Below are 16026 nucleotides of genomic sequence, written 5' to 3'. Positions count from 1 at the left end.
AGAACATTGACACCTTATGAGTTTGAAGTTAATGCACTGGTCTAAGCTCCTTTGATTATTTGTTTTTCCTATGACAAACAGTCAACCGCAGGATTTGATAAAACTAAATAATTAAAAAAAACTGTCCTGTTGATGCACACTTCTAAAAATAGCAAAATAAACTCACTGGAATATCAAAGGAAACATTACCATTCATATTACAATAACCTATTTCGAATGCCTCGGATTTCGTACTCGTGAAGTCATAAAACGGTTTATTAATTTCTGTGTAATTTGGTCTCTTGTGGAGAGTTGTCTCATTGGCCATCATACCGCATCTTTTTTTTTATATACATGTATCAATAAACAAGGGAGTACTAAGGTTATATAAATAAGGGAGTAGTAAGGGTAAATTTCTTGCTTTTAAACTTGCTGTTTCCTAAACTTATCTAAACTTTTTATGTGGTTTAAACAAATTCAAAAACAATACTTATGTCCTCATTTTAAAAACATGACAATAAAAGAAAGTCAGGAATAATGTTTGTTTTACTGAATTATGGGCGTTTTATTTTCATAGATACAGATTTCAACGGTGAAATATACAGTTTTTTATCCCAGAATAAATTTGAGTATAAACCGTTAAGAATGACACGGTCACATCTGTTCACACCGTACCACCATCCACCCCTGCAAGTATTACTACTCCTTCTATCGAACGTAGAAAACTGCATGTTGTTATCATATCTCATGGCATCACCTAGAATACAAAGCAACACAACATCTAAATTTGTGGATGTACCATATACGAAATGAAGTAATATATGCCTATGGAAATCATATCCAAAATTATAAAGTTACACAGATTCTAACAATATTGAAATTTAATTCGTAACAATGATTTCTTTAAAAAAAAAAGTGTACATTATGATGTATTAAAATGTTTGTTTGTGTTTGTTTGTAAAATAAACAAAATAAGATGACAAGAGGCAATAAGAAAATCAGAACCGATAGGAAAAAATAAAAAGACAATACGACAAACTATATATAAATCCACTAATTATTACTCAGAACCTTTTTGTTTTGCTTGTACAAATGAAGCTGGTGCTAATTTTATATTAATTACGAAACAAAAGCATGTGACCATTATATTTTGCATGAAGCACTGACGTGTCTTGTTTAACATGTGATTGTTTCGTCTGTGATTTCGTTAACAAAACGAAATAATCACAGCATTTAATTCCTATATTTACAGATTTTCGAAGTTAAACCGATTATAATGCGTCCTTTAGCTGAAATTGGCAAACAATGAAAGCGCTATTCCTTTTCTTTTTGTGTGTTTTTTGCTGCGCATGTGCTATTTTTGTGTCATAGAAGGATACCACATATCCTTCGTTTTTCTATTATATGGGAATGTCAATGGTAAAGAAGATAGCTATTAAACATTAAGATAATTTCAATCATTATGGTACATTTTTATGATAAATGTAAACAACACTTTTAAACCTTCATCATGAACGCTCAAAGTCACGGATGTATTAGAATTGACACTGTTTAAGAGCAATGTTACGAAAAAATACCTTTAATTATAAAATGCCGAAACCACCTTAGGTCAGCTTTACCTGAGGGAATTGAATTGAAACCTTTCATATTGTTTAATTGAAAAATTTAAAAACGGACAATTCTAAAAAAACTGTATATTTCACCTTTGAAATATGTATCCAGGAAAATAAAACGCCCATAATTCAGTAAAACAAACATTATTCCTGACTTTCTTTTTTTTAATAAGGACGTACTTATTGTTTTTGAATGTTCAAACCACACGAGGAGGTTATATATGTTTATTATAGGATGATTATTTGCTTTTTTTTAATTTTTTATCAATTATTCATATTTCAAGATATTACCAATGATTTTTTTTCTTCAAATGAATAATGGTATGCATGAAGAACACGAACAATACAAAAAATATTGATAATTAAGTAGGTAGGCGGAGCTAATAATTCTATAATTTTGGTTGCTTTCATACAGCATGAATTATTTTCATACGATAGCATATGTCAGATTCAAATGATTCGTTTTTAGTCAGTCAATAAAAGATCAGCATTTGTATGAATTGAACTCCTACTGTAAATAATACAGATACCATACCTTTCGAAGGAAGTTAATTGATAACAACGAACGATGTATCATGTACATATCTGTCATGTAATCATTGAATATTATGCCACGTCCAATTGTGAACGTCACCAACGGCGGTGATGCATGATGGGAAAAGGGGACATATAACAGCTATTTATGATATGAATACCGTGCTAAAAATTATTTTGATCTATAAATATGATAAACTTACCCGCATTGCCACTGTAGTTGGAAATTGTCAATGTGTAATTACTGCTTTCATCCGAAATGTTAAAAATTTGGTAAAGAGCGAAGGCCGTACTGTCATCAACACTTACTTTCATATCTACTCTCAATAAATGGTTCGTTCCAGAAACGATCTTGTGAATATTGCCATTGCCTAGACGGGTTATAGAAAATAAATATTTTAGGTCTACATATATAATACATTTCTAATGTTTTAACCATAACTATTGTTTTTGTTTTCAAAAGTGAACCACTGCATTATGTTTCTTCTTAAATTCATACCTTATTTGCCCTGATAACTAACTGTCATAGATTATTAATCCATTTTATCTGTTATACCGTATAGGTGGCACCCGCTAAGTCTGCTAGTCCACCACCGACGGGTACCGATTTAGTTGTAACCCAAATAATTCAGTCCCTCTCAGTGACCGACTTTCCCACTCGCGAGGAAACATCGTAAAGCATAGGAATATAACGCATAATTTTTCCGGTCGTATTAAAATAAAAAGTGTGGAATATTTCAGTGCACGAGTAAAGTGTTTTTAGAAAAAACCAGGCACGATCGATCGAAGACTCGAAGACTCGAGAGCAAACAAATAAAAATTTTCAGAAAAAAAAGGTACAATAACACCGTCTAGATTCAACATTACATCAGCGAGTTGCAACCTTAGTTTTAGCACATATACGTATTTTGTCAACTTGTCACACGTGACGCAGGATCTGCTTACCCTTCTAGGGCACCTGAGATCACCCCCAGTTTTTCGTGGGGTTCGTGAAGCTCAGTTTGGTTTTCTATGTTGTGTTTTGTGTACTGCTGTTTGTCTGTTGTTTGTCTTTTTCCTTTTTTGAGCCATGGCGTTTTCAGTTGATTTTCGACGTATGCAATTTACACATTTAAAATGTATCATTTACATTTAACACGTATCAAAGTACTGGCTACTGGGAGGATGTAAATCTCGGGGAAATATATAACTATATATTTATAATCTAAATATATTGATGTTAATCGAGTGGGCTCAATGTTTCCAAAAAGCACATGTACATGACATCTGTAAGGAACGACCTTCTCTCTCAGATACAGATTCATATAATTTTATTAACTTATCAAGGATAGATTAACTTAGCCACGTCCACTTGTATTTTTGTCCATCTGATGAGCCAAGCCTTTTTTAACTGATTTTTATAGTTCGTTCTTATGTTGTACTGTTATACCACCGTCCTAGGTTAGGGGGGGTTGGGATCCCGGTAACATGTTTAACCCCGCCACATTATTTATGTATGTGCCTGTCCCAAGTCAGGAGCCTGTAATTCAGTGGTTGTCGTTTGTTTGTGTGTTATATATTTGTTTTTCGTTCAATTTTTTACATAAATAAGGCCGTTAGTTTTCTCGTTTGAATTGTTTTACATTGTCTTATCGGGGCCTTTTATAGCTGACTATGCGGTATGGGCTTTGCTCATTGTTGAAGGCCGTACGGTGACCTATAGTTGTTAATGTCTGTGTCATTTTCGTCTTTTGTGGATATTTGTCTCATTGTCAATCATACCACATCTTCTTTTTTATATTATCAAGGTCATTAATCATAACTAAATAACATGATAAACAAACTAAACAATATCAATAATATATTATGCAAATAATGATTCATTAGCATGATACTCGTATTGATTATTGATTGTACAAAAACTGTAAACTTAATCTTATCAAAAAATGTAAACAAGACTGCATCGTTATAATAATTCAGATGTGTGTTTGATTTAGTAACAAATCCATATTTTTTGCTTGTTCAGATACCATATGTAATTCAGATTTATAACATAACTTTCTTTAATAGTAATTAGCATAAAAAATGATAATGTACATTTCAAATGATGTTGTATAATGACGTCAATTTGATGTCGTAAAGTTTAATCTATGGCCAAGTTCGGATGGAACTAGAGTCCTGACTAGAGTTCCATATGAACGGTAAATAATTTTGAAGAGTAAGGGCTCTAGATTACCGGAAGTTCAAGGCCCCTACTCTGAATATGTTTACATTCAAATTTGATTGGATTAACGTCATAACATCCGGGATATCGAGTCGATCTCTAGGAACCCTGCCGCAACCCAGGGTTCCTCAAGTGTTAATGGCGGAAAAGCTGTATCCAATCATAACAGGTGTTATATATGACCATGTCAATTCAATCTATTCTAGATATCCATCCGAACTTGGCCTATAGTTAATTTATTATTAATTTTACAACGATAAAAGTTTGTGACGAATATCATGTTAACTTTAATATTGATACCCGTAATGCATTAACCTAGTAAAAAACTGAAAAAGCAACATTGGCTTAATCTCAAATCTAATTTCTATTCCATGTTTTCGTTCTTATATACGGGAGTTTGAAGTAACGTATAATGCTTACCCAGCCAAAAATTTGCAGAAAGAATTCCAAACCCATGCTTATATTCCGACCAGTTTCTGGTAGTAAAGTCTTCAGAGTCATCTGCTCTTCGTTGAATGACCTGTAATATAAATAATATCAATATCCTTTAAGTTAAAAATAATAAAAGACTTTGTTTAAATATAGCAAGACCATCGGATGTTCTTATATAGTTTTCAAAGGTACCAGGATTCAGACACGCGTTTCGACTACATAAGACTCATGAGTGACGCTCAGGTCAAAATAGTTATTAAGACAAACAAGTACAAAGTTGAAAAGCATTGAAAATCCAAAATTAAAAAAAAGGTGCCAATTACGTCTAAATCCTTAGTTTTTCGAAAAATTCAAAGTTTTGTTAACAGGAAATTTAAAAAAATGACTATATAATTGATATTCATGTCAACACCGAAGTGCTAACCACTGGGCTGGTGATACCCTTGGGAACGATACTAAATTTTGCTATTAAAAAGATTAATTGTATTTTTGTTAAAATATGAAAAGGATTCATTGTATTTTTTTTAAATATAAAAAGGCTTCATAGATGCAGCTTTAATTTCTGTTACGGTTGAGTACTTATAAAACTAATAATAATAGTTTTACCATCAATCGTAACTACTCGGCAATTGACGCTAGTTGCGGATTCGGCCGATGTCTGTCGATTGGTTTTACTATGTACCTGTCTCAAGTTAGGAACCTCATCACTATTTGCATTTAGTCATATCTTAATGTTCCTTGTATTTAGAAGATTTCTGATTTATTACAGATCTTTGATGGTCTCTGGTAATTTTATTCACAACTTTTCTATACTTGATTTATTACAGATCTTTGATGATCTCTGGTAATTTTATTCACAACTTTACTATACTGGGGGTGGGGGGGGGGGGGGGGGGGGTCAGAGCTTGGAATATTGTATTTACACTTTTGTTTTGTTCAAGGTAGTTTGTGAACTTTAGTGTATGTTAGATTTTCTAACTTATTTCTCCTGCTTACAAAATGGCGGAATGACAATCTATATATGAGAACTGACTGCTAACACGCATAGCGATTGCACTTAATTAGCCTCAGACCCGACGAGGTTAACTAACAATTACCGTCCATCCATCTTCTATTTCGCAGTAAACGTCTATTCCTTCGTTAGTTCTCTTAGGAAATATTCTATATATTCCATCCCTAGATCCTTGGCAAAGATCACCACAGTCAATTGGTTTAGTTTTTATATCTACAATCAAAGACATTACATGTCTTAAAATTTTTAAAAACCTGATAACGTTCTAAAAGAAAACAACAGCTATATTTCTATGAAACAGTTACATACATGTTTTAGAGATACAGTAATAAATTAACTTCTTTTTTTTAAATATTCGATGTGTTCCATTTTCGTCTTCACTGCAGATTCAAGTTTTACAAGAAAAAGGGTATTAAAGCGAGGTTAGAATTTTACTAAAGCGAAATTGGAATTAAGACTCATCTCATTGTTAAGTGAATACGGAAACAAAGAAAGAGAAATACCCAATCAATGTTTTATAGGTTCTTATTCATCATTTAAATATACATTATGAATTTTGAGTCTGAAACATAGCAGTTGAATGATGTATTTATAAAAAAAATATACAGGAGTATCCTGAAACACAACACTAAAGACTTAAAAAATAAAATAAAATTTATTTCGGCACACAAATTGTTTTGGTAAACATGAATAACATTTTGTTATATGATCAGCTAACAACGCTTAATTCCAAATACTGAACGGGGTAATATACCAGATAGGGGATAGCGATGAAAAAACAATAATGACTTAAGGCAACAATAGTTTACCGATGGTAAAATCTCATAAATCATTTCAGAAGATACAAAAAAAACACTGGAAGAATAGTATAAACCCCAAAAGGAGCGAAGAAGATACAAACAAAAACTAGAGGAATAGTATAAACCCCCAAAAGGAGCGAGGAAGATACGAACAAAAAATGGAGGAATAGTATAAACCTCAAAAGGAGCGAAGAAGATACAAACAAAAATTGGAGGAATAGTATAAACCCCCAAAAGGAGCGAAGAAGATACAAACAAAAACTAGAGGAATAGTATAAACCCCAAAAGGAGCGAAGAAGATACAAACAAAAATTGGAGGAATAGCATAAACCCCAAAGGGAGCGAAAATAGGTGCATCGACAGGGTAAGCGTCTCAGGCTATTCATGCTAAAACATGTCGCTAGTGAGTCAGGACGTATAAATTATTAGGGTTTCTTCACTTTGATATCGTTAATACATATCAACCGCAAGTCACAATTTTAACATTATTGGTGAGTGGATGTAGCGAATGAGCTAGATAGTTTTAAAGTATGTCTATCGTCTGATTCTTTACAATATCTATACGTAGGAAATTCAATAATTTGTATATCGTTCTATTACTGGTTTTCCCTCTCCCTTATAAAAGAGGGACGAAAGATACCAAAGGGACAGTCAAACTCATAAATCCAAAACAAACTGACAACGCCATGGCTAAAAATGAAAAAGACAAACAGAAAAACAATAGCACACACGACACAACATAGAAAACTAAAGAATAAACAACACGAACCCCACCAAAAACTAGGGGTGATCTCAGGTGCTCCGGAAGGGTAAGCAGATCCTGCTCCACATGTGGCACCCGTCGTGTTGCTTATGTGATTACCAATTCAGTAAATAGTCTAATTCGGTAGGTCATATTCATGAAAGAATAAAGAATGACGCTTGAAAAAAGCTTGCTTTGTTACTTCTCGTCGCATCTTGTGACGTCGCTGATAACTTCTCCTCACATATTGTGACGTCGCTAATACTGCTCATGTTTCAAAGACGTGATACAAGAATTAGTTAATGACTAAGCAGAGGTGTATAGATTAAGGGAAGTACCATGCACAGGCATATTGTACATGTACTTGTCAACTACTTCATGATGGTGACCGTAAAACCGATAAAGTGTCTATTTAAGTAGTTTTTCATCGTAGCTCTGTTGGAGTAATTTTTGTGTTAGGAGGAATCCCCAGTTAATAAAATCAGTATAGTACAAACAATTTCAATGTAACGTAATAATTGATAAATGTAAACGTCATAAATGTATGCGATTCATACCATAAAACAAATTTCAATCAATGTTGTTTTAATTCCTAGAGATTTTAAGAACGTTTTTTCGTTTGTCATAACTGAAAAATACTCACTTGACTTAAGCTTAATGTTTACAAAAGTTCCAATTTCGCTTTAGTTGAATACTGACAACCTATTTGATTTTTTTTATTGGTTTCTAAGGCAAATTGTGAATAAGACAAGTCAAGAAACTGTTTTATTTAACGACAAAAAACACTATTATATTATCTTTTCCTTTCTAGTTTGCATGCACAAAAGACAAAATACAAAATGAAAGAAAGTATATTCTTCTACTTTAACATGTCGTTTTGTTACTTTACTTTTTTAGTACAATAAGAATATTTACCATTCATATTTGGTTTGGCTACTTTCCTTATAATAATTTCATTCTCCGACGGTCTTGTATCAAGAAAACAACAGCTATTGAGATGGCATTCTTGTGTTGATTTATTATAGCTTGCGGTGCAACATTCATCCTCACTGGTACACAAACTTGCACATGCAGTAGGGGAAACTACTTTTCCAGTGCGTATTGCTGAGTCTGTCGAAACAAATGCTTGGTTGTTTTCTACTATGAACTTTCTGTTTTTCATTTCCGACGTCACACAACATAATGGGAAGAGCATAAAAACGATAAAGACTAATTTGCTTACCAGCATTGTTGGTACTTTTAAAATGTTCAGAATGAATGACCCAACAATTTGCATCTACATTTATATAGTAATATACTTTTAATTCCTTATAAATTTAAAAGTAGTGGGAAATTTTGTTGGTCTTGCATTATTGAATAGCAATCATCAAAGCATTTATTAGCATTTAGAACGATGTGCTGTCGACAGCTTTTAAAATTAATAAAAATGATAATAACAAAGCCATCAATTTACATTTAAAAATATATATTAATCCAGTTGTTTGTTTACATTGCTGCTGAAATTTGACGAATGGGAATAGTCTTCACATCAAAGCTATGAAAAAAGTAAAATCACAAAAATACTGAACTCAGAGGAAAATCAATTCGAAAAGTCCATAATCACATGGCAAAATCAAATAACAAAACGCATCAAAACGGATGGACAAGAACTGTCATATTCCTGACTTGGTACAGGCATTTTCAAATGTAGAAAATGGTGGATTGAACCTTGTTTTATAGCTAGCTAAACCTCTCACTTGTATGACAGTCGCATCAAATTCCATTATATTGTCACCGATGCGTGAACAAAACAAACAGACACAATAGGTACAAATGTCAAAAATAGGGGTACAGCAGTCAACATTGTGTTATCCTCTTAATCACTATAAAAACAACAAATGTAACGAAGAAGCAGAAAAAGGCATACATCAAATTAACATCCTCATTTCGATTATATTATACAATTTTATTTGTCTATATAAAATGCACCCATCAAGGGAGGAGGGTTTTGAGTACTGGTGTAAAATTGCGCGTTTGAAATTCGCACAGGTAGACATGAAATAATTGTGTCGTTCAAAGTATGACGTGATGCATAAATACAGTCACGCAAAATAGATATAATAAAAACTGACTTGACCGTTAAAGTAATAATGATGAATAAAAGAATAGTGTGGTTCAATGTTTGACGGGATACATAAGTACAGAGTCACGTCAAATGTATATCACAAAAAAGTGGGTGAACAGTAAAAGTAATATTGATAAATAAAATAATTTTGTCTTTCAAAGTATGACAAGATACATAGGTACAGAGTCAAAGCATAAAATAATTTTGTCGTTCAAAGTATGATGGGATACCTAAGCACAGAGTTACGTCAAAAGGATATCTAAAAAAAACCAGACTTAACAGTAAAAGTAATATTAATAAAGACAAATAAAGAATAATATAACGCGTTAATAAGATGATAAACAACGTCAGTACGCAAAATCTATACTTCAAGACCATCGTGTATTATTTGTGAAGTTGATACAAAATATTTATCAACAAGTTCTGGGTACCTTCCGATGAACTTTTTTGGAAAAAGGACGAGACGTTCTTTGACATACCCCTGGTTCATCAACTTTCTGCTAAGACACCGGTGACTTTTTACAAAGTCTGAGTAGGAGCTGCAAGCTCTTGAATACCGAATAAGTTGGGAAATGTATATTCCATATGCAGGTGAAGTTGGTATATTGCTACTAAGGTGGGGGAAATTGATAATTTCAAAATCAAAATCGTCTCGTTTGTCATAGATTCTTTTACTAAGATGACTGTGTATGTCAAATTCGAGGTATAAGTCTAAAAATGAGGCGGAGGAAGCCGTGTCTGTTGTCTCTTTAATTTCTAGTTCTGGTGGATGAACAGTTGTCTGTATCAGCTTCCACATGTACATTCAGAAAGTTTGGTGAAATATACGATTTTCACTTTTTTCTGCTGTAAATTTTACTTTTCCGATCGAAACGATATCATTATAAATTTTGTTGGTTCCAAGAAATGTTCAGTCATATCGATTTGCATTCTTCATTATACATTTTTTACATAATAAAATGCATGTACCAAGTCAGGAATATGACAGTTGTTATTCATTCGTTTGATGTTTTTTAGGTTTTGATTTTGCAATTTGCATTTTCGGTATTTTTGTTATTTTACTTTTTTCTATCCCAATATTTCAGTCATCAACTATTAAGGGTATCTTGCAAAACTGGAGAATTTCTAAGAAATGGAATAAGGCTCCATGGATCATGTTTAAACAATTTCACACCTATAAATGGTGGCTTTGATGTAGTTACTAAAGAATATGGAATAGTGCACGAGGCCGTGGTAAAATCACAAAGAATAAAGACAAAAAAAAGAGAATAATTTGGTGTTTAAATATTAAGAATGGAAAACAATATGCTAAAAATAAAACTCGATAAAGACAAGAGGAAAATTGTCTAAAACATTCAGGATACAAGAATATAGACCCTCATGAATTATTATGATCCGACTTGAAAACCAGTGACATAAAACTATGTTTTCAGAGGACAGCTTCTTTCTTGAATATAATTGTCGACGCACTAGCTTGTGATCTTTCTAGTTAAGTATGGCTTAGATGGTACCTATGGTAAGGAACATAACTCGTATACATCACAACTACATTTGTGTCAACTATTTTCAATAATATATCACAAGCGTTTAGGTAACATGGACTATTTTACTTCTCTTTCAAATGAGAGTTTGAAAAGTATTTATTTGATTAATCCTACTATTTTAAAATTAAATTTTGATTCAAGGAGGCCTTCTAACCAAAGCCTTTCCCATAAAATTGTTTAGAGAAGAGAGACGAAAGATACCAAAGGGACGTTGAAAATAAACTGACAATGCCATGGAAAAAAATAGAAAATACCAAAAAAGATGAACAGCAGTAAACAAAACACAATGTAGAAAACTGAAGACTGAGCAACACGATCCCACCAAAAACCGGTGGTAATCTCAGATGCTCCAGAAGGGTAAACAGATCTTGCTCGTGTTCCAACTAGGTGCTAATGGCGAAGCTTAAGAGAGATTTTTTTCTAAAGAGGCTTTGTTAGCAAAATAAAATAGGTCCCGAAGAGAAAAAAAATCGGCGTTCAAATACTGCATGTACCACCTAAGCGTAACCAAAGTGTTTGTTTTTTTCAAAATCAATGTATTTTTTATCAAATCGCTGCGTATCTTTTTACAAATAAATGCTTAAACATAAGAGAACGACTTGCCATAATTTACACTATGTTTGTTATCATACACAGCCTGTTTGGCGTTATTTTGAGGTCAAAGAATCCTGCGAACAATGTAACCTATGCCTTAGTGTGGTTGAAATCCAGAGATTTTGTTAACACGCTCAAATTCTCTATTTCTAGACTACACAAGGATGTCAAATCTTTTAAAAAAAAAACCCGACAAACTGAACCATTCCATTCCACTTCTTCATGTTTATACATCTATTTAAAACACACATTCATCTTAAGTAACGGAATTGATATTGAAGGGTCAACGATAGGGCCCTACAACACCTACTTCTTTAAGGGAGACATTCAATGGCAAAAAATAGTTTTATCTTCGGATGTGAATATGACGCATATGTGTGCCTACCATTTTATCTTAAGGTTTACGTGGACAAACCTGTGTAGGTAAAAAAAAATATATAAGGCCTAGCATGCCCTAGATGTATAAAATTCAAATTCATTTTATGTTTCAGAAAATGTAAAACTTTATTGGATTTTGCTGTCAACTTTTTTCATTCCTGCATAAGATGCCAAAAATAGGAAAGATTTTTGAGAACGTCTCCTTGTGTAATAATCAAGGTGAACTGTTTTGATTTTGCATTGACAATAAGATGACAATAGTTGACAGACAACAATAGGAGATTTAAACTGTGCAACTAAGTGAACCGTATCAAGTGGAACTCATGTGTTTATTTATTTCATCAACTGCTGAAGGACTACGAAAATGTGGCTGGCAAAATCTAGTGGATTTTTGATTTTCGGGTACAAAAAAAATGCATTTGAATTTTACATATCTAGGGCATGATATGCCTTAAAAATTTCCTGGATCTGATTGCACATGTTTGTCTGCAGTTTATTTTTTGGTGTAAAACAGCCATTGTGGCCAAAGGGTCCACATGATCTTTTAGACATGTTTTTAATTGCACTCCATTCAAATTGTTTTAATGTAGTATACCTATACTTTTTGATAGGCTCTTGTGATTCTATAAAGAATGACTCTCGTTTTATGTAATCTTATCTTTACATTCATAATTAGGTCTTTCCACTTTTCCGTGGAAAGACCTATTGGTTTTCTTCTGATTAATTTTTTTTTTTTTTTCTTCCGCCTAATTTTTTTCCTTCGCTGTTTTTTTGTTTCTCAAAATGTCGATTTGATATTTGGAATATGATATCGAACAGTTTATACGCTTTTGAAACCAACTCTGCTTAACTGAATACTTTCCCATATAAGAGTTATCTCCCTGAACACTGTTTTTCTTGTTATCGCTAAGGCTTTGCAACCGTATAAGAAACCGACAAATTTATTTTTCCAAATTGCTCGTTATATCCTAAGGATGTTCTGTTTTATTTTGACCGAAGCCGTATCGAGATTCCATATGAGAGTTATTTCCCCTTTTGTATTTGAAATTTTGAAATGTATTTTAAACTGGAAAACCATAAGTGATAGAGATCTAGGGTCTATTGATTTGAGATCCTTGGTCCAAAAAAAATGAAAATTAGGTCAAGGTCAAAGGTCAAGGTCATATTCTAAATTTTGATTTTGGCTTATTTTCACTCATTTTCATTAACCTTATAAGATATCGACATATTATTTTTACTAAATTGTTAGTTGCGACATGTCGTAACTTACTAATTTTGGTTGAAAGGGTGCGTAGTCAATAAATGGGAGTTTTAGCCCCTATCATATCTAAAATTATGCGAAAAGTGATATAACTTATTAACCATACATATTAGAGACCTAGGGTCTTTTGATTTTAGATCCTTGGTCCAAAAAAATGAAAATTAGGTCAAGGTCAAAGGTCAAGGTCATATTCTAAATTTTGAGTTTGGCTTATTTTCACTCATTTTCATTAACCTTATAAGATATCGACAAATTATTTTTACTAAATTGTTAGTTGCAACATGTCGTAACTTAATAATTTTGGTTAAAAGGGTGCATAGTCAATAAATGTGAGTTTTAGCCCGTATCATATCTAAAATTATGCGTAAAGTGATATAATTTATTAACCATACATATTAGAGACCTAGGGTCTTTTGATTTGAGATCCTTGGTCCAAAAAAATGAAAACTAGGTCAAGGTCAAAGGTCAAGGTCATATTCTAAATTTTGGCTTATTTTCACTCATTTTCATTAACCTTATAAGATATCAACAAATTATTTTTACTAAATTGTTAGTTGCGACATGTGGTAACTTAATAATTTTGGTTGAAATGGTGCGTAGTCAATAAACGGGAGTTTTAGCCCCTATCTTAAATTATGCGTAGAGTAATATAACTTATTTACCATACATATTAGAGATCTAGGGTCTTTTGATTTGAGATCCTCAGTTTTTGACCTTGAAATTGAGGTCAAGGTCATAGGTAAATTTGACGTTCTAGATTATGACCTTTGCTTAAAATTCATATCTATACATCACAATGCCATAGGAACTGACATTTTAGACTGATTTTTAATAATTTAATATCAAAATAGATATTTACAGGTGGAAAGACCTTCAATTGTTCTCTGAACAATTGGTTTTTAATTTTATATTGTACTTGTTGAGAAGTTATACTTTAATAGATCATTCATGACCTCATTAACGAGGTATCAATCTGCTAAACGAGCTCGTATTATCTTTTATACAAATCAACGCTTTTCCATTTTACACCCCATTACTTGTACTTTTGTTTTAATAAACATGTTTTTAATTTTGTATATAGTAATGGAATTCAAATCTATTTGTTCTAATGATATATGATAATGGATTGGTATTTAATGTCAAGTGGATAAAACAGTTCATGTGTCCATTCATATCAATTGCTTATTGCAAATATTTGCATGCTACAAAAGTTAAGATATAACATTTTACCAAAAAAGTTCCTTGAAATATTATCTTCCTCTCATAAATAAGAGGAAGTATGAATAAAACAAGGTGGGCTGTAAGGAACATCACTATCAATTTCCTAAGAGACGACATTCACTGCTAGATTAATTTGAAAATGTACAAAGCATATGAAAATGTTAATAATTTCAAATCGTCAATAGTATTCAGCCCTTAACGCAGTGGTTTTGGCATGGTTACATTTTGTAGTTATAGCATTTCTGGAATATTAAGTTATCCCATCTGCCTTATACAACATTATTATCTTTTTGACCGAATTATAAAACAAGTTGTTTATTGGTATATCAGACATTATTGCTTGGTTTTTTTTTCTATCTAATACCGTTTCTGAGTCCAGTCCCATTTTAGACTTGCAGGAATTTTAAAACAAGCGAAATAGTAATGGTTTTATGAAACACAGGGCTATCGTTTAACCAGAGGCTTTCGATCACTAGGTTTTTTTGTGTAAAATTTAATTGCTTTATGTATAACCAATAAGTTAAAGGAGTCCTAAACAATTGATCTTATGATTAAGATGGTTTATAGTCTGTTTACCTTTGTTATTAAAATATTGTTTGTGTTTGTATTTCTAATTAGAATATATTAATTTGTATCAAAATGTAATTGATTGGCTAGCCTCTTTCTACATATGTGGATCTCCACTGCTTTGAATCACCCTCTGCTCCAATTTACGAATGGATCGATCAGTTTTCATTTCGTAAACGCTGGAAATTAGGATAAAATTAAGCAAACTGGAATTTAAGGTATTGAAGCACATTTCAAAGTGACAAGTGCATTCCTATATTTGAGAAGAAAAAGCTTTCACAATACCCATGTCTTAAAAAACAGTTTCTCTTAAGGAGAGACTATAAGCACAATCAACACAAATAAACAACATCAATGTGAATTATATTTAGAAACAAGCCAAAAGAAAGGGATAACTGAAATTTTTGTATTGCGGATGGTCTAGTTGACGTTAAACCGCATCTCTTTTTCTACATATATTTTATCGCCATGGTATTATCTAAGCAGTAAATCTGTTGTAAGCAGTCTACATAAGAAAATGTCTGTACCAAGTCAGGAATATGACAGTTGTTATTCATTCGTTTGATGTGTTTGAGCTTTTGATTTTGCCATTTGATTAGGGACTTTCCGTTTTGAATTTTCCTCGAAGTTCGGTATTTTTTTGTTATTTTACTTTTTGTTCATTTGAGCACAATTGTTGTCAGCATCAACGAAAAGGTTTATCAAAGGAATAATTGCAACATACAATTCCGATTTGAATAATAAATTTCAAACAAGAAGCATCCATTTCTTAAATAAAAGTTAAAAAATATTAATTTACTCATTTTAAAAATAATAATCAGCAGGATCATTATACATATGAAAAGAAGGAAAACAAGTTCAATTAGTATAATCTTCAAGATTTTGATGACATCCTGGTATGATTATTGTATAAGTATTACTAATATCTTAATTCTGTATAATGATAATGAGCCATGGAAAGTTGTAGCAAATAAATCCACAGTAGTAATAAAAACAAAATATTTCGTTTGAAGAATAAAATGAAAATTTATCAACTTGTTCC

At 32.2% G+C, this 16026-nt stretch overlaps 1 protein-coding gene across 1 annotated transcript; it reads right to left on the bottom strand.

Moving 5' to 3' along the window:
• Window positions 1–533: 533 nt before the first annotated feature.
• Window positions 534–8477, bottom strand: LOC139526199 (fibrinogen C domain-containing protein 1-like). Its single transcript, XM_071321325.1, has 4 exons — window positions 8231–8477; window positions 5859–5986; window positions 4750–4849; window positions 534–736 (listed from the first exon to the last, which is right to left on the bottom strand). Exons 1-4 carry the CDS (start codon window positions 8475–8477, stop codon window positions 534–536), a joined length of 678 nt encoding a protein of 225 aa, XP_071177426.1.
• Between the last annotated feature and the right edge of the window lie 7549 nt (window positions 8478–16026).

This window comes from Mytilus edulis, chromosome 6, assembly GCF_963676685.1.
Source record: "Mytilus edulis chromosome 6, xbMytEdul2.2, whole genome shotgun sequence".
Taxonomy (NCBI): domain Eukaryota; kingdom Metazoa; phylum Mollusca; class Bivalvia; order Mytilida; family Mytilidae; genus Mytilus; species Mytilus edulis.
Note: the sequence above shows the minus strand (reverse complement) of the source record. Positions and strands in the feature narration are given on the sequence as shown.

Bases quoted from the DNA above. Each gene is read 5' to 3' on its own strand.
- LOC139526199 (XM_071321325.1), bottom strand. From the start codon at position 8,477: ATGAAAAACAGAAAGTTCATAGTAGAAAACAACCAAGCATTTGTTTCG. The intron at 5,987-8,230 runs GTAAATATTCTT...CTTTGATTGTAG, and splicing joins AGCCAAACCAAATATGAATG to ATATAAAAACTAAACCAATT. The intron at 737-4,749 runs GTAAGCATTATA...TTTGTATTCTAG, and splicing joins TTCTGCAAATTTTTGGCTGG to GTGATGCCATGAGATATGAT.